At 48.0% G+C, this 25,562-nt stretch overlaps 2 protein-coding genes across 2 annotated transcripts; one reads left to right on the forward strand and one right to left on the reverse strand.

Moving 5' to 3' along the window:
- The first annotated feature begins 23 nt into the window (after positions 1 to 23).
- LOC119450559 (tRNA-splicing endonuclease subunit Sen34-like) lies at positions 24 to 23,797 on the forward strand. Its single transcript, XM_037714055.2, has 6 exons — positions 24 to 171; positions 363 to 500; positions 578 to 678; positions 1,263 to 1,557; positions 14,321 to 14,482; positions 23,576 to 23,797. Exons 1-6 carry the CDS (start codon positions 96 to 98, stop codon positions 23,758 to 23,760), a joined length of 957 nt encoding a protein of 318 aa, XP_037569983.1. The 5' UTR covers positions 24 to 95; the 3' UTR covers positions 23,761 to 23,797.
- On the reverse strand, positions 21,262 to 22,517 carry LOC119450562 (DNA-directed RNA polymerase II subunit RPB3). The gene has a single exon (XM_037714059.2). The coding sequence runs from the start codon at positions 22,186 to 22,188 to the stop codon at positions 21,364 to 21,366; it is 825 nt and encodes a 274-aa protein (XP_037569987.1). The 5' UTR covers positions 22,189 to 22,517; the 3' UTR covers positions 21,262 to 21,363.
- Positions 23,798 to 25,562: the final 1,765 nt, after the last annotated feature.

Below are 25,562 nucleotides of genomic sequence, written 5' to 3' on the forward strand. Positions count from 1 at the left end.
CGATTGTGGCGCCCTCCATTTATTTATCTGATTTCGTCTGCATGTTCTGACGGTCTGTGTGTTTGCTTCTTCAAATCTCTGGACTAGCGTCTCCGATGCTGTCTAGTATGAGCGGGGCTCCAATCAAGCTATATCTACAGAAAGAGAGGGTTCTTGTCTGGAACGCAGAGGGTAAGACCTACGGAGGAAATAACCGCTTCTAAACTACAGCTATCGGAAATAACTAGTTCGGCGATTCGATCGCCGGTTTGTGTGCGAAGTGAATTGCTAGTTTTCGTCCAGTTCCTCTTGTATTCATTTAACTTGGTGGCGATCAACCGGAAGTGTTTCTCGAAAGTTAAGGCCTGTTACTTGTCTTTCAGATGTCAGCAAGATTCGAGGCCAGCATCGAATCGTCGGAACGCAGGTCGGCTGCTTTCCACGCTGCCCCTATCAGAACGTGCTGCTCGGATTGCCAGTGCAATTTACCATGGAGGAGGCGCATTTGCTTATTTCCAAAGGTGCGTAAAGGTCGCGACCACTCAACGTACTGATACCGCAGTCTGCTTAATTGTGTTAATTATTCCTAAAATTTTAGGGTTTTGCGTTCTCGTGAAGAACGCGAGGTTGAGCCAGCCACCTTCGGATGAAGAGAGAGCGCACGTTGATAAGTGCGCAGACGATGTCTACCAACAGCAGGCAAGTTGGTGAACTGCATGTATCTGCCACTTAATTGCATTCATATCGCACGTGCGGTGCCGAAATATCGCGATTTATTAATGTGCCATAGGAACTATCCAAACACGGGTGAATCACGGACATCCTTACGGAGGCCTTCGGATAACTTTGCATGTGGTTTGCATACGCGCTTTGAGAATTGTGTAGGCGTACCTGCCTTTCCCCCCTGTGACATGCTAACGTCAATATTAATAAACTATGCAGCGTCTACGCATCCACTAGCCAAACCACAACCACCGCGTATTGCGTCGATATTACAAATTTACGAAGCCAGTGCGCTCGCCATTCTATTGTGTAAACCGTACGCGTGTTCAATTCAACAGATGTGCAAACTCGCACGTTAGGTGATGCATCTCAAAATATGAAATTTTGTTACACTCGACCTTTACTTGTATTTAGACCAGAAACAGCGTAAAAAACAGCACAGAAAAGAGAGACAGAAAGACAGTGCATCATTTGCTCTGTTTCCATTCTAAATACCATGTACCAACTCACAATTTAAGCCCGACAATAATTGAACTGTCTTGCCATTATCTGTGTTGCAGGTTGAAGTGATTATGGAGCAACGGAAGGCTGAAATTAAGCAATACGCAGAGAACATTGTCGCGGGTCATGTTAAGAAGACCGCAGGGCAGCTTGTCTCCAAGAGGGTGAGAAAGAAGTTGAAAAAGAGTGGTGTCTCTGCGTCTGCTGAAGGGGAGGATCCAGGCTCTTCTGCTGAGCCCGTTGAGATACAAGCAGCAGACTTCGAGGCCCAGAAGGAGGCCATTATTGCCGATGTGATGAAGAAGAGGGTGTCTACACCATCACAAGACATCACACTGGCTCCTGTTCTGTACGGTAAGCAGTAGCGCACCCAGGATCTCTGCCAGGGGGGGGTTGACAGTTTGCCAATACCATCTAAACCGCACTAATTTCGATTTCTTCACGAGAAACTGTCAAAAAATGCGCTTTTTGCGAGTGTGCAGACGATTGCGCGTCTTACATCTTAGTTGCAGTACTCAAATGCGTAAGGAAAGAAAAGGGGTTAAACAAAAGGGGGGGGGGGTTAAGTCGGTCTCAGGGGGGGGTTACAACCCCCGAATCCCCCCCCATCGATGCGCCACTGACGGTAAGTGTTGTAAAATGACGATAAGGTTAGTGGCATCCAGAAGTGCCGTATCCTCTTTTAGTCATGGTGTACACAACTTGTTTTAATCAGCTCTGACCAGTGGATCCAAAAAAAGTTTTAAAAAAATGCACATTAAGTTAGTGGCAAATTGAACTTTCTGCTTGTCAAATGTGGTTCTGTTTCACTTCATTTTGAGCCACTGTAATAAAGGTACTACCATGTTTGACAGGATGCTTGATGTGCCATGTTCCGTCAGTTATCAGTAAGGAATTGTCTTTTCTCGCTTGTAATGCCTACAGCAAATTATTGCCTTATACATGTGCTTTGAACCATTAATTCTATTTTCCAAATGAAAAAAGAAAAGTTGACATTACTGACTGTAATCAAACTAAATAATGATTTAATTGCTGTATAATCACCAATACTCATATAATCACATCAACTTACAACCTTCTTTTTTCCAATATGAAGCCTGCAGCATCTTCAAATAAAATTACGTCACTTTGATACATTTTATTTACAGTCCATCATAATTTGTGTCTGAAATGGATATTGTCAGTAGGTACTCCTGGTGAAGTCCTAGCTAAACTACACCTTCCAACCAACACTTGTTGCTGTGCACCTGGCCCACATCACATGTTCCCTGTAGATTTTTTCTTCAACTTTATATATGTACTTTCAATCAGAGCATATTGACACGTACACATGTTTATCTTTCACCGGTGGCCGCTTTCAACATTGGCTGACAAATGTTAAACGTTATCGCTCGGCGCAGGACGCGCCTGCATTGGAAGCTTCTTGGACGTTATCAATGCTTCTATCCGTCGTCTGTGGTCACCGACGCCCATCTAATCTGATTGTATGAGCGACGCGAATTGTCTAGAACTTTCTGGAGGACACGCGGGCATCAGGGATTAATCTGGAACCTTCGATGACTCAGGTATAAAAGCCGACGCGTTTCGCCGCTGATCAGATTTCGACGATCGCCGACTGTGTTCGCCGCTATCGTTGTGCTTCAAGTGTAACTTGCTTTTGTGGGCACAGGTTCGCCCAATAAAGAATCAGTTTCGTCATTCCCGGTTTTACGACTGTTTGCTTCATCGTCACTACTACGTGACATCTGGTGGAGGTGCTTTTATGTCCTTGTACCGGACCCCCCCGTCCAGCCGTGAGCCAAGCCCACACCGTCTAGAAGACGTCGACACCTACCCCGACCAGCGAGCTAGTCGCAGGCTACTGAATCTGCCACCGGAGTACGAACCCCTACCTGAGAAGACCAAGAGGACAAAAGTCATGACCTCGGCAGCAGCTACCATGACAGCCCCTGTGCCAACATCTGCGGTCGTGATGCAACAATCCAGGGAGCCGCCGACTTTCCGCGGTTCGCCATGTGAAGACGCCGAAAGCTGGCTGGAGGCATACGACCGGGTCGCTACGTTCAACAAGTGGGACTGCGACGAAAAGCTGCGCCATGTTTACTTCTCTCTTGAAGACGGCGCCAGAACCTGGTTCGAGAATAGGGAACGTTCACTAACAACCTGGGACCTCTTCCGAGCCGCCTTCCTGGACACCTTCACGAGCGTCGTCCGTAAAGAAAGAGCTGCAGCCTTGCTGGAAAACCGTGTACAGCTCCCGAATGAGAGCATCGGTATGTACACTGAAGAAATGACTCGATTGTTCCGGCACGCCGATCCAGCTATGCCCGAAGACAAGAAAGTTCGCTTGCTCATGCGGGGAGTTAAGCAGGAGCTATTCGCCGGACTGGTACGGAATCCGCCAACAACAGTCCAAGACTTTCTCTCGGAGGCTACGACGATCGAGAAAGCACTGGACATGCGCAACCGGCAATACAATCGCCGTTCGACGCCACACTACGCCGAAGTCCAAGGACTTTCCGACGACCTACGAGACACCATCAGGGCGATAGTACGCGAAGAGCTGCGGAAGTTGCTACCGTCGTCGCAGCCTCAAGTTGCTTCCATCGCCGATATCGTGCGGGAGGAAATCCAGCAATCGCTAGGACTTCCCGAATCGCCGCAACCCCAGCCGGAAGCGATGACATACGCCGCCGTCGCCCGTCGTCAAGGCCCCCCTCCGCGCTCGCGCCAGGGCCCCGTAACGCCGCAATTCCGTCGCCCAGCGCCGCCGCCGCAGCCAGCACGCCCGCCCGTCGCCCAGCGCAGCTACCCGAGAAAAACGGACATTTGGCGCGCCCCCGACCACCGCCCGCTCTGCTATCACTGCGGGGAAGCCGGCCATGTCTACCGCCGATGCCCATACCGCGAGATGGGCCTACGAGGGTTCGCCGTCAACGCGCCACGTCCACAGCTTGGCGAGCGACCACGTGACATCGCCGACTACCTCGCCGGAGCTCAGTGGCAACCACGACGACCCTCACGCTCGCCGTCACCAGGCCGCTACATCTCGCCCCATCGCCGTCAGTACACCGGTCCCACTCGGGGCCGATCTCCCAGTCCTTACCCGGGAAACTAAAGGCAGCAACCGATGGAGGTGCGGTTACTGTACGACGCAATACCGAAGATCCTCCGCCGCCGACGAAGAAGATTCGCGAATCACCACGACGAGGTATCAGCACACCGCCTGGCAAGAGCCCTAACGACAACACTTCGCCGCCGAAAGAAGACCTACCGACGCGACGTAGCAGCAGCGGAGCAAGCCGACGCAGCCGTGATCCGACGCCACGACTTAACCGCAACGCCAGACGACGGTCTACCGACTTAGACGTGCTAATCGATGGTCATCACGTCACTGCTCTCGTCGACACTGGAGCCGACTATTCCGTCTTCAGTGGCCCGTTCGCCGCCAAGTTGAAGAAGGTGAAGACTGCCTGGCAAGGACCCGATATCCGTACAGCGGGAGGCCACCTAATAACGCCGGCTGGAATCTGCACAGCACGAGTCACTGTGAACAACCGCACTTACCCGGCGAGCTTCGTAATCCTGCAGCACTGCTCCAGGGATGTCATCCTAGGCATGGACTTTCTAAACCAACATGGTGCAGTCATCGACTTAAGGTCCAAGTCGGTAACGCTTTCAACGCACAACGCGATACCACCGGATACAGACATCAGTTACCATGCCTTGAATGTGCTAGAAGAACAAGTCACCGTTCCGCCTCGCTCCAGCGTAATGATTTCCGTCGGTACCGAAGTGCCTGCAGACATGGAGGGCGTCATCGAGGGCGATCATCACTTACTGCTCGACCGTGAAATTTGCGTCGCTAGAGGCATAGCTGAGCTACGTGCAGGGAAAGCAAGGGTGATGCTCACGAACTTCAGCCCCGAATACAAGCACATTAACAAAGGCACCACGGTCGCCTACATCGACGAAATAGTACAAGCCAGCAGTGCTTTCGCCTTCACGGATTCCAGTGCACCTGCAACGACGACTATAGTACCTGAACCAACTTTCGACGTCAATCAGAACCTTCCCAGGCGTAGGAAAGAACAACTAAAAGCTCTGCTCCTGCAATACAAGGACTGCTTCTCGTCGTCGTCAAAAGTTCGACAAACCCCTGTCGCCAAGCACCCAGGCGCGGATCCAGGGGGGATGTCCGGATGTCCTGACCCCCCCCTCAGATTTCTGTATCGCCCCCTCGCTGATAGGGGGATGGCACTGTCACAAAAAAATATGGCCACCAGCATTCTTCAAAATTATTTTTCGTGAGTACCAGTGGTATCAGCCATGTAGAAGTAAAGCTAGCTCGCTCACAAGCTTAGTTGTACTCCGTAGGGGTGTGGTGTCGCGAAGTTGCGGTAGTTAATTTTTCTCATGAACACCTTGGACCTCCTGGCGCCGGCCGTGCCTTACTCGTCCCGTCGGTGGCGTCGTATGAACGAGGGGACGTCCCTTTTGCCAAGCACGCCTTCGCGCCTGATCAACTTAGTTCCGCATTGGGGTGTCATCGGTTGCCTGATTTGCTGTCATCGGTTCTGCGACCAACCTGCTTAATGAAAGAGATCTCTCGCTGAAGTGTTCATATATAAATAATAACAACTAACAGCTAAACTAAGAACTACGCATAGGCAACCTTTTTTTTAACTGTAGCCCTCATTGTGATCACAGTTACACGTTGACAATATCCAGTACGAGCACAGTACCGTTCGTACGCTACAAGTTTTTCATTGTAACTTCGCAGTTTTATTGTCGTACATTTAGCATAGGAAGCTCAAAGCCGCCGGATCCGTTTATCTGAGTGGGCGTTCTCGCGGAGCGGGGCGAAGCCTCGAGCAGCGGCTGGAAGTGGGGGAGCGTGAAGTCAGCGGCCAACGCCAGCGCGCGGGCCTAGGATGGCGTCGCGTGGTTAGAGAAACGGGAGCAGATGCGCGCCTTGTGTAAAACGATGGCGTCGCGTGGGAAACAACACAACACATGAAGACGCTGGCTCGCGCTCTCGGCTACTACGCCACATCGTTCTTCTTGTAGGTGGCGTCGTGAGTCTTCATACGCGGTGATTCGCATATCGTAAACAACCAGCCTAGTGGTTGCCGCGTTGGAGCGGAGCGTTACGCCCGTATTCAAGAACGTTCCTCTAGTCAACACAACACCTCGACTCAAGAGGAAAGATAGCACCGCCATCCCTCCAAAGAAGTGGTCACTGAGCTTCATGATCATTCATGGGAATTCTTGAGAATTGTCACGTCTTTATCACTCGAGAGGCGGCGCTGTGCTCAACAAGGTGGCTAAGTGGCGTTAGGTGGCTAGCGGCGCTGTGCTCGACAAGTCATGGCTAGGTGGCGTATGTCACCGCCCGATTTAAAGGGTTCAGCCTCATCCATCCATCCATCCATCCATCCATGAAGTGGAGGAAGAGCTTCGAGTCGAGGGCTGTTTGAGAATTGGGAAGTTAGTCCTACAAAGCAAACGAAGGTGTTAAGGAAATCAAGGTGTCCCAACAGAACTCCAAAGACGGACCCGTGCTTACGCATTTATAACGAACCTGCGACATATCATCCCAAATTTTATTTTAAGAAACAAAACAGGCTAGATATACCTGGCGTTCAAAATTAAGCTTTATGGTTTTCTTAAAATTAGGCACTGAGAGGCACGTGAAGACCACCTGCGCAAATAAGTTGTGTGGCCAGGGGGACACAAAGTGAGATAATTATCGCTGTCAGCAGCCGAATTAACTAAAATTGAATAATTAACTTTTTATTGGCTGCAGTAAGTGTGTATGTTTGTATTCAAAAGTTAGAGGCAGTAGTGTTTCTACACAGTTTCACTTGGAAGAATTCTTCTAGCATGTCTATGCTCCGAGATATCCAACTCCAAATTTTAATGGTCGTTCGCATGATTACGCATGCAAGAGAGTGAGGATCGGCGCAAAGCTCCTCCCTGATGTGACGCGGCTGTTGGGTGCGGCGTTTAGTCTGACAACGCGGCGGAGGCATTGGCAAAAATAATAACTGCCCCCCTTCCCCTCACGGCTGGCGAAAAAAAAATGTCACAGTTTCGCCCTAAGGGCGAAGCAATTATGAATGCGATAGCAAAACAGCAATGTCATACGAAGTAAGGTGAGCGGCTTTGGTAGCAATATGAATTGCAGTAAACATGAGCTGATTAAGTAAGCAGGTGTGCTGCGGCGTAAGTAGACCGACATGAAGAGAGACTCGATGACCACGAGAAGGCGCGTGTGAAACGGTGGTGTTGATGAGAAGCGCTTCCCGTGGGCAGCGCGTGCGAAAGGACACACCTGTAGCGCTGCACTGCCGATCCGGGCAGCATTGCATGTGTAGCGTGCGTTGGAAAATGTGGCCCGACTATTGCGAACTGAATGAACAAGCGTGGTGTGAGCGCGCACAAACAAACATGAATAGATCACACTGAATGACTGCAGACAACGACCGTCAAAACTCTGGCAGCAAGCTCATACGCCGCAGCGGCGAAGGTACGTGCGGTCTATCGCTTCAACGGAAACTGAGCGGCGAATGCACGGCGCATAAAGGTCAGAGCCGTGTGGAGATAAGAGACGGTGCGAGCGAGCGACGAGCGCGGTTGTTGGCAGAGTGGAAGTGCGCCCCCCCCCTCCCTCCCCCCCCGCTCCCTCCGGCGCTGGCTTCCCGCTTCCTTGCTTGCGCGTGGGAGATTGAGTGCGTTCGCTCTCCGTGATAGCGCGCGTCCCCGCACGCTTCCGCTCGGGCATACGGCACGCGGCTAAGATTTTATCTATAGGGAACCTCACGGCGATGGCGACGACGATGGCGACGCCGACGGCAGAAATCCGGTTGAAGTGTCCATATAATTGCTATCGCAATAAAATCGAAGAACCCGTAACCGCTGTCGTAACACGCGACCGCGCAGCCTGTAAAGATGGCGGCAGCTGCCATGCTTAGGTCACTCTAGCCATGCCGAGATAATGGCGCGAGCGGAGAAGCCGGAGGGCAGCGCGCGTGCGTAATGATGACTAGATGATCGGGCATGGTCCTTGTTTGGGCTACGCAAATAAAGTGACAGCTGATTTCCAAGTATTGTAAGTTTTATTGAAATCAAAAGCAACAACTGCACCATCAACAGGAGAAACCTTTTTAGCTATGCTAACGCTTCATACTGCCGCTTTAACTTTGGTGTTGTCATGCACAAATCTCATGACAACACTTCACCCATCAAGATGTCAATGCCCTAAAATGTTCAAAATGCCTCCCTTCCACAGCAAAGCAAAGCATAAACCGCTCTCGCGTCGAGTCGATAACTCTGCGCAGTACAATTGAAATTTGGAGTCGGATATCTCGGAGCACGAACACGCTAGATTAATTCTTCCGACTGATACTGTGTAGAAGCACGACTGCCTCTAAGTTTTCAATACAAACATACCCACTTACTGCAGTCGACAAAAAATAATTGTTCAATTTTAGTTAATTGGGCTGCTCACAGCGTAATTATCACCTCAGTTTGTGCCCCCCTGGCCACATAACTTATCTGCACAGGTGGTCTTCGCGTGCCTCCCAGTGCCTAATTTTAAGAAAACCATAAAGCTTAGTTTTGAACAACCTGTATTATCAGGCACAGCCACCAAGCACATGGCTGTATTGGGTAACGTCCTTTTCCTATAAGCTCGGAGAAACCGATACCTGGCTTCGCTATAGGGCTTCTTCCTCTTTCTGGGGTTTTACGTGCCACAACCAGTTCTGATTATGAGGCACGCCGTAGTGGAAGACTCCGCATGAATTTTGACCACCTGGGGTTCTTTAACGTGCACTACAACGCAAGCATACGGGCGTTTTTGCATTTCGCCTCCATCGAAATGCGGCGGCCGCGGCAGGGATTCGATCGTGCGATCTCGTGCTCAGCAGCGCAACGCCTGAGCTGACTGAGCCACCACGGCGGGCTACAGGTGTTGCTCTAGCCGTATAAAACGCGGGTTTATCGTGCGCAGAAACGGTGAATTTAGGTAAAGGATAAAGGCTACTATCATCATCATCATCATCATCATTGACAGAAGCTGACCCCCCCCTCAGAAAAAACCTGGATCCGCCCCTGCAAGCACCGCATCATAACCGACGAAAATGTCCGCCCACTCCGTCAGAGCCCGTACCGAGTTTCGGCGCGCGAACGCGAGGCCATAAGGCAACAAGTCGACGAAATGCTACGCGACGACATCATCCAGCCGTCCAAGAGTCCGTGGGCGTCCCCCGTGGTGTTAGTGAAGAAGAAGGACGGAACCCTACGTTTCTGCATCGATTATCGTCGCCTCAACAAGATCACGAAGAAGGACGTATACCCCCTCCCACGGATTGACGACGCCTTGGATCGACTCTACAACGCAAAGTATTTTTCGTCGATGGACCTCAAAACCGGCTACTGGAAAATCGAAGTCGACGAGAGGGACCGGGAGAAGACTGCCTTTATAACACCAGACGGACTGTTCGAGTTCAAGGTCATGCCGTTTGGTCTTTGCTCGGCACCTGCGACTTTCCAACGCGTCATGGATACAGTACTGGCAGGCTTGAAGTGGCAGACTTGCCTCGTGTATTTGGACGACGTCGTTGTGTTTGCCTCAAGCTTCGAAGAACACCTGCGGCGCCTTGAAACAGTTCTTCAAGCTATCAAGACCTCCGGACTCACGTTGAAGCCAGAAAAGTGCCGCTTCGCATACGAGGAGCTCTTGTTCTTGGGCCATGTCATCAACAAGTCTGGAGTGTGCCCTGACCCACAGAAAACGGCGGCCATCACTGACTTTCCTCCGCCCGCCGACAAGAAGGCAGTGCGTAGATTTCTTGGCCTGTGCGCCTATTACAGGCGCTTCGTCAAGGATTTTTCACGGATCGCCGAGCCACTGACGTACCTCACGAAGGCCGACGTCGAGTTCAAGTGGGAGATGCCGCAAATCGAAGCATTTGAAGAACTGAAGCGACGCCTACAATCGCCGCCCATCCTTGCGCATTTCGACGAAAACGCCGATACCGAAGTCCACACCGACGCAAGCAGCGTAGGACTCGGCGCCGTGCTTGTGCAGAGGACTGACGGACTAGAAAGGGTTGTAAGTTACGCTAGCCGGTCGCTATCGAAGGCGGAATCAAATTATTCCACAACAGAAAAGGAGTGCCTCGCCATCATCTGGGCTACATCAAAGTTTCGCCCCTACCTCTATGGGAGGCCCTTCAAAGTTGTGAGCGACCACCACGCCTTGTGTTGGCTAGCTAACTTGAAGGATCCTTCAGGTCGCCTCGCACGATGGAGTCTGAGACTTCAAGCATTCGACATCACCGTCGTTTACAAGTCCGGGCGAAAGCACTCTGACGCCGACTGCTTGTCTCGCGCCCCCGTCGAACCGCCGCCACAGGATGACCAGGATGACGACACTTTCTTGGGACCCATCAGTGCCGACAAATTCGCCGAACAACAGCGAGCCGACCCGGAACTAAGGAACCTTGTAGATTACCTGGAAGGCAAGACCGTCACTGTGCCGAAGGTGTTCAGGCGAGGATTGGCGTCGTTTTTCTTGCAAAACGACATTCTCCTAAAGAAGAACTTCTCGCCTCTCCGAGCCAACTACCTCCTCGTGGTACCCTCAGCATTGCGTCTAGAGGTTCTGCAAGCTCTCCATGACGACCCAACGGCTGGACACCTTGGTTTTTCCCGCACGCTCGCGAGGATACAAGAAAAATACTACTGGCCTCGCCTCTCTGCCGACGTCGCCCATTACGTAAGGACATGCCGAGACTGTCAGCGACGCAAAACACCGCCGACAAGGCCAGCCGGACTTCTACAGCCGATCGAGCCACCTCGCCGACCGTTCCAGCAGATTGGGATGGACTTACTGGGGCCTTTTCCGACGTCGACGTCCGGGAATAAATGGATCGTCGTAGCTACGGACTACCTCACCCGCTACGCCGAAACAAAAGCCTTGCCCAAAGGCAGTGCTGCCGAGGTAGCCCGATTCTTCGTTGAGAACATCCTCCTGCGTCACGGTGCCCCAGAAGTCCTCATCACCGACAGAGGTACTGCCTTTACGGCAGAACTAACTCAAGCCATCCTGCGATACAGCCACACAAGCCATCGCCGGACCACCGCCTACCACCCGCAGACGAATGGCCTCACCGAGCGCCTAAATAAGACCATCGCCGACATGCTGGCAATGTACGTCGACGTCGAACACAAGACGTGGGATGCCATCCTTCCGTACGTGACCTTCGCATACAACACGGCCGTGCAAGAAACGACGCACATGGCGCCGTTCAACCTGGTCTACGGAAGGAACCCGGCAACGACGCTTGACGCCATGCTACCGGACGTCACCGACGAAGAAAATCTCGACGTTGCCACCTATTTGCAGCGTGCCGAAGAAGGTCGACAGCTCGCCCGACTGCGCATCAAGAACCAGCAGAGGACCGACAGCCGACACTACAACCTTCGACGACGCTACGTCGAGTACCAGCCCGGTGACCGTGTTTGGGTCTGGACTCCGATACGCCGACGAGGACTTAGCGAGAAGCTGTTACGTCGCTATTTCGGACCATATAAGATCACCCGACGTATTGGCGCACTGGACTATGAGGTCGTGCCAGACGGCATTTCGCAATCACAGCGGCGCCGGGCACGACCTGAAGTCATCCACGTGGTGCGTCTTAAGCCTTTCTACGCCCGCTGACAAACTTAGGTACTTTGTTACTTTGTTATTGTTTTTTGTTATTTTGTTTATTACGCATGGTTTTGTTTTCGCTTTCGTGTTTGTTTGTAGCATCGGGACGATGCTTTTTAAGGGGAGGTTATTGACACGTACACATGTTTATCTTTCACCGGTGGCCGCTTTCAACATTGGCTGACAAATGTTAAACGTTATCGCTCGGCGCAGGACGCGCCTGCATTGGAAGCTTCTTGGACGTTATCAATGCTTCTATCCGTCGTCTGTGGTCACCGACGCCCATCTAATCTGATTGTATGAGCGACGCGAATTGTCTAGAACTTTCTGGAGGACACGCGGGCATCAGGGATTAATCTGGAACCTTCGATGACTCAGGTATAAAAGCCGACGCGTTTCGCCGCTGATCAGATTTCGACGATCGCCGACTGTGTTCGCCGCTATCGTTGTGCTTCAAGTGTAACTTGCTTTTGTGGGCACAGGTTCGCCCAATAAAGAATCAGTTTCGTCATTCCCGGTTTTACGACTGTTTGCTTCATCGTCACTACTACGTGACATGAAGCACATCTTTAAAGTCTTTAAAGCAAGTCTTTAAAGCAAGTCTTTAAACCAGCAACTTGTGCTGTGGGACAGACTTCTAAACAAATAAATATTGTGAAGATCTCACATACTGTGGGAGCTTTCTACTGCTGCTCGCGGGCGGTCATCAAGAACTGTGATTCTCGGGACATTCACAGACGTATGATGACAGGGTGAAGTTTGGTGATGTCTACAGTGTAGCAGACATCCAGTAATGTAACAAGTAGGACAGCCACCCTTTCTTTGTCTTTTTCATGTTGTCTTTCCTAACACATACTGTGCCCCCAAAATGGGTAGAGTGATATGCTCAACGTGCGCTTAAATAATTTATTTGAGATAGAGAGATCTGAAGATATGTCAGACCTGCACTTGTAACAGAACTGATAGCGTGGGCCAGACCAGATATATGGACTTTCATAATGTTGATTTACCTGCGGTATTTATCAAAATGAATTGCGAATTATTGTAAATGCTAAGCATGTGTAAAGGCTGCATCTGACAACATTGCATAATATATTTATTGTTGCCTTGTTTTGGCTTCTTCTTTTTCTTCTTTCTGGGGTTTTACGTGCCAAAACCAGTTCTGATTATGAGGCACGCCGTAGTGGAGGGCTCCGGATTAATTTTGACCACCTGGGGTTCTTTAACGTGCACTACAACGCAAGCGGACGGGCGTTTTTGCATTTTGCCTCTATTGAAATGCGGCTGCCGTGGCCTTGATTCGATCCCACAATCTTGTGCTCAGCAGCGCAACGCCTGATGATCTCTTTCAAAAGGCAGTCAACATTTCAGTCTGGCAAGGGCAGGCATTGCATGTGTCACCTGAGCTAAGTTTCTGTTAACTAAAGGTCCAACGTTGCCAAATTTAAGCAGTGCTACGAGTAGGCCTTTCTAGAGTTCTGCAAGTTGGCTGCGCTGCAATACTTCTAATTTGTTGTACACAGGCACAACGATATGGACATAGAAGGCACCCGAGACGATACACATCACTCTGTGTTGTCTCTGTGGTGCGCCTCAATACACATCGCTCTGTGGTGCGCCTTCCATATCCGTGTCGTTGTGCCTGCAGTAGAAGAAATTAGAAGATTACTTACCACCAAGCCCATATATAGCTACCCTCATCGACTGCAAAACTCCAGTGCCATTAAAATCTATTGGTCATACTATGTTTGTAGGACAAGCAGGTTGTCCACAATGGACCACCTGCTTCCAAAATGCAGGTGGTCCATTGGACTGTAAGACCAAAACTGGCCATCTCTTCCCTGTCCAGCAGTTGGTGCAAGCACAAAGGGCTTCTTTTCTGCATCTCTCTATTTATGTACACTCTGTCACAGTAGCCACTGACTTCATTTCAGTGTGCTAACTTTTGTGCTTACTGGCACTTGCTTCCGGCAAAAACTGAGTATAGTAGCAATGTACAGAAGCTGGCAAGTTCCAGTAAAGAAATAGCCATGGCCTGTATACTTTTGTGACACCTTTTTTAACATTATGGTTGTCACAGGGGGCAATCTCTGTCAAAAGTCTTTAAGCCATTCCCCAAATGACAGGACCCCTTGCTGGGCCCTACATAGCTAGTGCTGAAGATTCAAAGCAGAAGAGATTAGGAAGCGCTATTCCTCACAGTTTGAGTTTTTGGAACAACAAAATTTGAACGGGGTCTTCGGTACATGAACTGACATTATGCTCAATTATGCACTTAATGGCTTCAAAGCTTCTGACAGAGCACCACTGTCTGTGTAATTCTCGGTGTGTGATTCCTACGTATGACGGCCAGTTGTGGCAGTTACAAGTTTCACTCACTTTTTGTTCCTGCAGAGTGCCTGCGAACAAAGACATCAGACTTCGTGCCCGCAGAGTTGAACTACCCGAGGAGTGATGCGCACAAAATACGTTGCCGAGTGTTTGAGGATCTCTGGGAAAAGGGCCACTACATGACGGTCGGGTCGAAGTTTGGAGGAGACTTTCTCGTTTATTCTGGTAAGCCACTTGTTCCTGGAAGTAGAGTCTGGATGCAAGAGGAGTCAAGAACAGTGTTGTTCTTGACTTCACCTCCAACATTAAAAAAAAAAAAGAAAAAGAGGGCTAGTGTTGACAAATGACGGCTAGTGCCGACAGGAAAAAGTGAACAATATCAGCATGTCTCACTGCCCGAATTCTAATGTATTTAGTTTTTGGTAATGAACACCATAAGATACACCTTTAGTGAACATCATTCACACGGTTGTTTGTGCTAAGTATGTGAGCTCACTAAATTATTCTTCAGCATGGAAGTGTGCTTTATTTGTTCACCATCATGGTGGATCCATTTATGCTGATTACTAATATACAGCATAGTAATCAGTGTTGTCACACTCACCTTGCTGTGTGTTCAAGAAATGTTCGTAGTGGCAAAACACCTTCAGTGTTGTGTTACTCAGTGTCATGGTTTTGTTCCATTTAGGTAATTTTTCATGTCACACTGAAAATATATGATTGCGTCCAACTGCTTTGCATACCAGAACACAGTTGCTTATTCATAAGAAGTGTTTCCAATGAAATTTAAATTGTGTTTTGGGGCGCAAACAAGTACCATATTTTTCCGCGTATAACCCGCACCCCCAATTACAACAGCTGGGAAAGAAAAAAAATATCCGTGCGTATAACCCACAGAAATAACTGCATGCAAAAATGCTCAAATATTTGCAACAATGCTAAAATATTTGCAGAAACAGTCTATCCAGATGCATGACTCGTCCACATAGTATCTTCGGCTAGCGGCTCTGTTCCACCCTTTTCGGCGATGCTGATAAAGCTGAATTCACATACGACGGACGTGATCGCGGACGAATCGGTCAAGTGACATCTGACGTGAATCGAATCGCTTAGCAGGCGCAGCTAGCATTCACGCGACAGAGGATGACAGTGCGGCCGGAGCAGCCCTCACATGAGCAACGGCGATTTCTCTCTCTGCCGTATTGCGAAGCGCTTCGCGTGGACCAAAGGTACGGTACCGAGGGAGCGCCGCGGGAACGGGTGACGTACGAGTTCGTCGGCGCCGCATGCACTATTCGCAAAATGCTGACCTGTAAAGAGGAGGAGAATGGACGACCATAAAGGAAGAGAGAAGGGAGCTTCAACATGCAGTGGTGGGCAGAGGGTGGGATTCCCTAGGTGGTGGAGAACTAAATGGTGGAGAACTTTGCCTCGAGGTGTGGCTACACAGCAGCGTGCGCCGCACTGCCGTGAAGCCACACCTCCAAGTAAAATTCGCGTATAACCTGCACCCCAACTTTGCTATTAACGTTTTTGAATTTTTGGTGCGGGTTATATGCGTGAAAATACGGTATGATGTGATTAGATTTTTTTACTGGGATACAGAGGGTCTATTACTTCCATATGGCTTAATGCGAAAAAAAAAAAGAAATGAAAAAGATTATAAGCCGGCAATCTTGTCTCCCAAAGTTTGTTATTATTAGGAGACTTTATTTAAGAAACTGTTATTAGTAAGAGTGTACGTCCAAGTAATTTATAGCCCCTTTACTAATGCTTCCCATACAAACAGCACCGACCTGCCCACTTATCTGGTCTTTATATTAAAGGAGAATCCACTTGTTTGCCTGGATTCATCTGATCATCCTGTCCTGTAACTGGATGGTTGCACAGCTTTAGCTTGTGAAGGAACAGTGTATACTCAATGCCAAGAGAGGGTTACACAAATAGAATGGGCTACCTGGAAAATCTTTCTACAGCAATTTGATCTGCCTTTGCAGGCATATTATTGTGATTGCTAAGTTAAATGCTATTACTATGTATTTTATTTGATATGAGGGAGCGAGAAGAATAAGATGGGCTTAATTTTTCTTTGTTAGTTACATCAAGAAAACAGACAATGAAACCAGAGAAAGCACAGAGGAAGTTAATTTGTATATTTAATTGAAATGTACAAGTAATAAGGAAAACGGAAATGCTTAAAGTGGGCGAAATCGATATGTATCATGCCGTACGCAAGATATGTTTGTATCAAACAGGGAGCCACTTTGTTAGCTTATTAAAGGGCCGTTGAACAGTGACACTGAATCGCCATAGTGGTGAAATATTAATTCGAAGCACTATTTTCATTAATTTGATAGAAAAAGGGTTGATTGCTATTAGAGAATATGAAGGCCAAACTTTGCTTCTTCGAATTCTGTGGCCATAACCTCGGCACCATTACGACTTGACGAATTTCAACGTATTTGCTTGTATTTGGGCTGTTTCAGTTCTGCATAGCTTCTCAAACCTTGCTACATTATGTCCTTAGTTCTTTTAGAGTGTAATGTAGTTCTTTTTTTAGCCGATGAACAACAAATGACTAGATCTGACTGCATCATAATCGTTGTGGCAAGCTGGCGTGAAAATTTCAGCAGGCGCCACAACCAATGTTTCGTTCTTGCATTTTTTTTCATCTGCCATGCCACATCTCGCGGGGTAGGTATTGCTATTGCTGAAGTGTAATTTTCTAATACAGCTACACCTAATGTCCTTTGTCAGGGTCCCCTTAGATTATGCTTTATTTTTTTCTATGGTTCATTAATGTTTTACTGTTGTATTTATTGTGCACCACACTGTATCGATTTTACGCGGCTTTTCTTGTTCTAGTAATCTGCCATAATTGTGTCATCTTTCCCTGTACTCTATGACCCACATTTGAACGAACCACTGAACATGTACCTAGTTAGACATATTGTCCGATTGCGCAGCCAACTTGCCAAGCTGGGAAACAGTGAAGTGACAGTTGTGTGAAGATATCAATTACAAATTTAGGACTGCCTGGATAAAATGTGTTTACATCATGACAAGTTGGCAAAAAGAGCATTGCCTGGTTAGTTGCAGACCTTATGTGCACAGTTCATCTTCATTCTGTTGTCTCTGCTGTTAGTACAAAACAACGGTCGTTGATATTTGACAAGCTTGAATGGTAGGAGATGCATCTCGTTATGCAGAAAATAGGAAAGGGCAAGGTTTGGCTATTCTTACTGCCACAAATAACCTGTGCAACGATTGAAAAGTGGAGCTGTGATTACGTACTTTCTACCGTACTGACGCAAGCAGGATATGACTAGAATTTAAAAAATACAGCCACACTCCTTTTATTTGTGCATTTTTACCATGCACCACAGTACCTCGAATAGCCACTCCCTCAACTTATTACAGTGTAGACCGCTTATAACAGAAGTCGCCGGAGTCGTGAACTATAACCAAAACAACGATTTTCAAGCCCTACACGTATGCAAAACATGTAGACCAAGCAGCCGCGCGTATCCAAGAATCGAAGCGTGCGACTGGGAGTTTTGTAATCCGTTTAAATTTACAAACGTTGAAAGGTTAATGTCCAAGTACCCACGATCTTCGCATGAAGCAAAGTAATAATTTAAAAAAGTCTCAGTTTCGCCGGAAAGGCGAAGCATCAATTGTGATAGCAAATTAGTAGATAGCTATAAGGAGTAGGGAAAGTAGTTTTATCGGCTGCATAAACTTGACACATTCGCTTACTAACTGAATTAACAAGAGTGGTGTCAACGCGCACAAGCAAACATGAATAGACTCGATGACCGCAGACAGCCACTGTCAAAATGCGGGCGTGGGGAATTGCGGCTGCCGAGCGAGCGAAGGTTCGTGTGGGCTATCGCTTCAACGGAAACTGAGCGGCGTAAGCACAGCACATACAAAGGTCAGAGCAGTGTGGAGATTGCTTTCAAGATACAGTGTGCGTGTCAACACTGACAGCCTGCACAGGCGCAAACGCATTTGTTGGCAGAGTAGAAGCCGCCCCCCCCCCCCCCCCCTCCTTCCCGCTTTGCTCCTTTCGCTTGGGAGATTGCGTCACCAGTTCCCCTTGCGCCCGGTTGCAAGATACGCATTGCCCCCCCCCCCCCCCCCCCCATATCCCCACGGCTTTTCGCGCGATGGAAGTTGCGTTTGCTCTATGCTGTGTGTTCGCTCTTCGTGCAGGCGCGCATTTCCCGCGCGCTTTCACTCGCACATACAGCGCGCGGCGACAATTTTATCGCCCTTGGACTCATGCTCCTCCTCCGCATCGCCCTCATTGGTCTCCTCTCCCATCGGTGGGTGCACCTCGTTGAGAAGCGTGCTCGCTACCGCCCTTGTCGGCGAGATTTTCCCGCGAAAGCCGCATTATAACCGGTATTTTGTCTCACGCGGCTGCACTGTAAGCGGTATGCGTATACATGGAGTGCGATGCGAAAATTAACCGGAATCTGAAAAGACCGTACTACATATAAATCCGGTCCTGCACTATAAGCGGTTACGTTATAAGTGTTCTATACTGTATTATGTGCATGTTTATGCATGCCTAAGGTGTCTCATCAAGCAGTTGATTCCACTTTTTATCCATAATCCCCACCCAAGAAAATTGAACTGAATTGAAAATTAACGTATTCCATACGCTCCCTAGACAGCTTTTTCAAACAAATTTTTTTGCTACTCTGCCTTTACGTGCAGATATTTTTTTATTAGCAGCAGCTTACGCTCTAAGCTGAAATGGTCTGAAATATTTCTACCATTGACTCATGCAAGACTTGGACCTGTAAATACCAAATAGGTGGTTAGTATGCTTGCCAGTTGGAACCAGGGTGTCGAACCAAACTGGAGCTGAACCGGAACCAAGTTAAGCCATTATTTTTTCTACAACTTGGAACTTAACCCACACTGGAACTTGCTGAAGGAACTGTTCTGCACCGGTTCGACAAATGGTTAACAAGACCCTATGGATTTTGTCTCTCAATTTATCGATTTTCTTATCTGTTTAGGCATAAATTTTTTCCATTAGGTGACCAGTGTTATATTTAGCAATGTGACAAAACAATGAGCAACATTTTAATGTCTTCAAAGAAATCTTCAAAAATCGCCTGCTAGAATGCACTTTCTTATTAAAAAGCTACATGTAAACGGCCAAAATTGGCTGTATGACGCATGGGCTCTGTTGACCATAATGAAAAAACAGTTGTTTTCGCGTGGTCATCTTCACATCATGATGGCCTTCACAGGATTTACATTGTGCTGATTTTTAAAAATATTTTTTCGTTTTAATGCCTCACAAAAGCGATTTGAATGGGTTTAATGTTGTAGGTTCAGCACATTCGCTAAATACGTTTGATTGGTGAACATTTGCAAGCAGCAAACATTGAAAGTTTACCAAAATCTATTGCAATTTAAAATGCAATAGGTGAATAATAAGACACATGGACTTAAGAAATGCTTAGATATTGGGGCAGCCTGGCTTATTCACGCTTGTCTGAATGCACTATTTTTTTTTCTTAGCGATTTTGGACAAATCAGTATTCCACAGAGCCTTAATATATATCAAAGGGCGGAAGTATAGTATTGGACCTGAATACATTTTCTTTTCGCCTTAACAGAATTTAAAAAATTCGCCCATAGCATGTAGCACAATTCTGTTTCTTGAGCTAGACTACTCTCAGAGGCTGACATTATTTGCATGAGAAATCAAACTGAATATTTGAATAAATTACTATTTTCTGCTAATTAACTTTTCTACTAATTAATTTAAGCCAAATATAACAATGTACGAACTGTAGCTTATGACTTCAAAAGTCATATCCACTTGCAATGAATTCTCAGAACGACACCAGTATTGAGATAAGAGTTTGAAAAATTTGCGACAAAATGCATAGGTGTCCCAGTAACTTTTTAGCTTCAATGCAGAAAAACAGCTTTGTTAAAAAAGTAAGTGGAACAACAGTGCATTTGTACTGCAATTTTAACTGTGCTTATCTGAAGACTGGTGTTGGTACAAAAGTTGTTCCAACTGGAGGTCAGTTGTGAAATTGCTGGCTTCAATTCATGTATTGCAATGAAGTAATTAGTTACAAAGTTTATTAGTGACATTTTGTTAATTAGTCATCTATGAATTTTGAGTTTCAGTCCGAATAATGTCCTCCTCTTCGAGTGATCCCAATTACTAAACTTATTTGTGCTATATGCCATAGGCAATTAAAAAAAAAAGCATTTTTAACATTAAAATTAAAGCTGTAAAAGCTTTTCTACAGCCAGTGTGGGTCTCATTTCCCAGAAAGGATACTGTGTTCTGTTGCGACATGAAGAGACAGTATGTGGTCACGTGGCAGTGGGACATTGTGACAGTCGCTCCGGCTTGCTTGGTCACCTCGTATGCAGCTGCTCATTCTGAAGGCCGATGTAGCAGCATGGTGGACTGCATCGGTGGACAACCAAGTGTGGTCGAACGAGAGTCAAAATGTTGCAGTGCCCTGGTCCCGTGTGACCACATGATGTGTTGCGACGTCTTGACACAGTAGAAACGAAACTGAAACTGCCTGTACAAAAAACTAATAAATTACTTGCAGCACTCCGAGGCTTGTCACTATTGTTTCTAGAGTCTAGAGGTCTAGGACCTTCATTTAAAGTAAAAAAGATGTATGGTCGAAAATGTCATGTCAATACCCCCCCTTAATTTCAAACTGCTATGAACCAGTTTGAATGGTTATATTTTTGGCCCGCAGCTGAACCTGAACTAAACCGGAAAATACGCAGAAGTCTGAACCTGAAAACTTTTCAAAGACTTCTGTCCAGCTGCCATGTGTTTGGACAATGAGAGGGATCTCAAACACTCAAGTACATTGCACAGCTATTGATATAATGGAAAACCCATTCACCTGTGCATCTGCATTGGTTGAGGATTAGTGCTATAGACAATTAATCGACAAGGCTCGTGCCGGCAGAATTGTATGGTCATCTCATGTGGCACAAGGTTTTCTCCTTTATTAACAGTATGCAATGTTTACGCGTTTACGTTTCTTGCAAAGAACGAACGAACGGGCTTCCCTCCCTCCTGCCCCCCATCAGTTAATCGTGAGCGAATCGCAGGGCAGCTCGTGCGACAGCTGCGTCTGCAGGTCGCTCAGCTTCTTCTTGAGCACGCTCAGGCCGGTCAGCACGATCGTCTCGGGCTTCAGGGCGCCCGACGACTCGACGTTGAAGAAGAACTTGTTGGGCTTGCCCTCGCTCTGGAACTCGGCCTCGGCGTGGTCCTCGTCCAGCTCCGTGTACTCGCTCTTGGGCCACTCCTCGGGCCGCGGGTAGGTGGTGTGCCGGAACGCGTTGTCCGGGTCGTACTCGAACGCCACGCCGCACGTGGGGTTCCACTTGGCGTGCTCCTTGCCGAACCCCTTCTTGGCGTACGCGCGGGCCTTGACCTCCTGGCCCTTGCGCAGCTTGACGATCAGGATGTCCTCGGTCTCGCCGTACTCGTTGGTGTCGTCCTTGTGGCGCGACGTGACCGGCACTACGCGGGGGTCGCTCGACTTGAGGTCGGCGGTGGTCACGTGCCGCGTCTGCTCGTCCAGGCACTTGACGTCGATGGTGAACTCGACCGAGCACTCGGTGCAGAAGTCGGCGCACGTGCAGTCGCGCGAATACTGCATCTTGTCGACGATCTCGTCGCTGGTGAGCGGGATCAGGCCCAGCCGGTGCGCGATGAACTCGTCGTGGAGCACGGTCGAGTTGGCCTCGAGCTGCACCCAGTCGATGGCCAGCGTCGGCGTCTCGGCGATGAACACGCGCCGCAAGCTGTTGGCCACGCTCAGGTCCGTGTCCTCGACGAAGAACTTGACGTTCTCGTCGGTCAGCTCGCTGATGTGCACCGACGGCTGGTTGGCGTACGGCATGGCGGCGCTGCTTCCGCAATCGACCCCGCGCGCGCCTCTAGCTTAATGTTCCGCTACCGAACGTCGCGAAGCACGCGGCCCGAGCTTCTGAATGACTGCGCGACTGGTTCGGAACCACAGGCGGCGGCGCCAAGGCGTGCTCCTGCCGAATCGGGCGCTTTGTGCGCTGTGCAACGAAACACGACTCACGAAACTTCTGGAGGATGTCTCTCGCAGGGCGTTTCACTGTGCAACCTTTCAAGGAAGGGTTACTAAGGTTATTTCACAGGCTGCCGGCGTCTTTGCGACTTGCAATTGTAAACACACGCGACGCCATTACGGAAAGCGGTTTTGATTCATGGTTTTAATGATGATGATAGCATTTGCGTGATGCCTTCGCGATGCTGCTCCTGGCTGCGCTGTCAGACGCTTTCGGAACTTCTTCTTTCTGGGGTTTTACGTGCCAAAACCAGTTCTGATTATGAGGCACGCCGTAGTGGAGGGCTCCGGATTAATTTTGACCACCTGTGGTTCTTTAACGTGCACTACAACGCAAGCACACGGGTGTTCTTGCATGGAGTCGGAACTTCGAAGGCACGGCTAGGCGCGCTCGTGCAACAACTTGTGCCATTATAACGATGTGGAGATCGAGCCTTAAAGCTTATTATTCGTGCAAATATGAACAGAGCTAAATAGCTTAATTATACCAATCTTCATTATGCAAAACGGGCTGTTCACAGCGCAGAGAGAAGAGAAATTTTTATACAAACTGTCCGGACGTGTTCATATAAATGTTGTCTTTTCATGCACAATTCAAGCCACTTGGGTAACATATCGCGATTAAAAAAATTTTTTTTTGATCAGCTGGAAGTACGAATAATCAATGACGAGTTCCAAATGCATACGATTCCTGGCCGCGGCGGGCTTTGAAGAAACTTTTTTTTTTTTTTAATGAAATGTGTATGTTTCTATAAGTGTAAAAGTAGCATGAAGTTGAGGAGAACATGAGACTGCAGACAGGCACCTGCATATGACTTCTTTTGTCATATGTCTTCCGCACACAAATTTTTACCAGTACGAATATACACGATCAACATCTTATGCCTATATGTGCTTTTCTGCTTAATTGGCACATTAGCTTTTACCTGAAGGCACCTTTTGCCATTGGGATAGCAAAAAACAACACAAAAACAGCATTTGACTACTACAGGTACTGACGCAGTATACTTGGGTATGAGTTATATTAGGGATATTTAGAAATAAGGGACCCTATCAGCTAGGCATAGAAAATAACGCAAAGAGGGTACAAAAGAACATGAAAGGTGTACAAAGGCATTTGGGATTTTGGGTATGCAAGTCCGCTTGAGGACGCTATTTCTAAAGCTTACTATTCTTGCCTTGCTTGCAGGTGACCCACTTGTGTTCCACGCTTTCGGCGTGGTGGTGTGTCTCGGGAAGGACACCAAAGTGGCAGGCCGTGACATGATAATGTGGGGCCGCCTGGGGAACGCCGTGCATAAGACCATCATCCTGGCCACGCTTCGAGACGATCGAGTACATTACCTCTCACTACGCTGGAGTGGTGAACTGTGACCTACGGACTACATCTGGCAAGCTGCTTTGCAGAAGTTGGATGTATGTTTCTGTGGTTCGAGTGACATTATTATTTTTAAACATAAAGATTTATTCAAACAGCCCACGCCTTGAGCCCTTGTTGTGGAAAGCAACTGAGGCTAAGTTGTTCGATCGTTAGTCTAGTAACACAAACAGGGACATGGATGCAGGATACAGAAATAGTTCGTATCGACATACTAGTTCTGTGTTTTTTGTGTCCGTGTTCCTGCTTGCACTACTAGGATACCTTACGACGTCGTACAAAACAAGCCCACATCACAACTCTCGTTGAGGCTAAGTATTGGGGCAGAAAGAAACATGGGAAGAAACTAAGCTCCATGCAGCGAGCAAAGGAACAGATAAGAGACAAAAAGAGGGCAGTTTGGATTGGAGAGCAAACAGGTGTAGCTCGCATTAAGACGAAATTACTTTAAGCACGTCATGCGTTGTATAGAGTGGATAACTAGTTGTTATTTAACAGTAGTTTGTTGTTTGCTCCATGCTGGCCTCATGCAAATATTAGGTATTCTTCCCCCCTCACCCCCTTACAATAATGCCTTCAATTAAGCGCTGCAGGTAGTTCAAATAAAAAAAGAAACATAACTGCGGAGGAAGAAATAAGACTAGGAGGGAGCGTCATGCAACTATTTTGAAAGGCGCATGGGAAATAAGCCCTTGCCATGTGATAGGCAAGCTGTCGAGTGTGTAGAGAGTATGGCAGAGAGTAGAGTGGGTGGCGAGGGCCAATCGTAACGAAGGCGTCATTTAAAGCTGCCGCAAAACCTTAAAGGTCTGTTACCTTGGAGGTCCCAATCATGAAGGCCACTTTCGAAGAGACAGTGCACAAGTCGGCCCCGGAGGAAAGAAGGGGTTGTGTCAGAGGAGGTTGGCTTGCCAAGCCTAGCTGCTTGACGTCATGCTCCCTGCTAGTTTTTTTCCCCATCCCCTCGTGGTTATAAGTAGTAACAGAATAGGTGCCAAGGGAAGGAAATGCGATTGAGCATGGCAGGGCAATTAGGTGGTATAATGAGATCAGGAAATATTCAGGCTTACGCTGGTGTCGACTGATGCAAGACAGCGGTAATCGGAGATCCTCGGTAGAGGCCTTTGTCCTGCAGTACGTAGAATTTCCTACAAAAATTACTCGAGGCAACTCTGCTGCTGCAATTCAACAACCATGAGAATCATAGTTTGTGCATGCATTAGTCCGAGCTTTGTGCTTGAGGCTCAAGCAATCCTTGTGGTTTTGCTTACTATGATGTATCTGCCATTATTGGCCCGAATTTCGTAGCTTTCCTACTTTTCTAGACGCAGAAGGCAAGACTCTGTGTACATGCTCGATCACTGCAAGTTGTTGCCTTTGTAACGAAATTAATTTGTGAAGTCACAAAGTTGTTTTAAGCCAGAAGAACGAAGTTTAGGCAAATACATGTACTAATCATTATTACCATGCTGACTGACGAGCCATGCTTGCAGCCTCCATAGAACTAGTGCCAGAGTTCCCTCTGTGTGCCACACAGGTACTTTCAATCACTATTGAAGCCAATGCTGCTTGAGTGAACGGGGTTGACGAGTTTACCGAGCACCTTCAAAAACTGCCTTATTTAGTGAACAGACTTGGAACAAAAATGAAGCATTTAAGTGTAAATGATGTCAGAAAACTTGATTACCGAAGGTGAGACCATATTAATTACAAAGGCTAGAAATGTACTACACTGATGTTGGACATTTGCCTATTGAGGCAGTCTACTTGAAATCGCAACTGTGCGTGCTGACTGGTC

The sequence above is a fragment of the Dermacentor silvarum genome, chromosome 4, assembly GCF_013339745.2.
Source record: "Dermacentor silvarum isolate Dsil-2018 chromosome 4, BIME_Dsil_1.4, whole genome shotgun sequence".
Lineage (NCBI taxonomy): Eukaryota > Metazoa > Arthropoda > Arachnida > Ixodida > Ixodidae > Dermacentor > Dermacentor silvarum.

Bases quoted from the DNA above. Each gene is read 5' to 3' on its own strand.
- LOC119450562 (XM_037714059.2), bottom strand. From the start codon at position 22,188: ATGCCGTACGCCAACCAGCCGTCGGTGCACATCAGCGAGCTGACCGAC.
- LOC119450559 (XM_037714055.2), top strand. From the start codon at position 96: ATGCTGTCTAGTATGAGCGGGGCTCCAATCAAGCTATATCTACAGAAA. The intron at 172-362 runs GTAAGACCTACG...CTTGTCTTTCAG, and splicing joins TCTTGTCTGGAACGCAGAGG to ATGTCAGCAAGATTCGAGGC. The intron at 1,558-14,320 runs GTAAGCAGTAGC...TTGTTCCTGCAG, and splicing joins ACTGGCTCCTGTTCTGTACG to AGTGCCTGCGAACAAAGACA.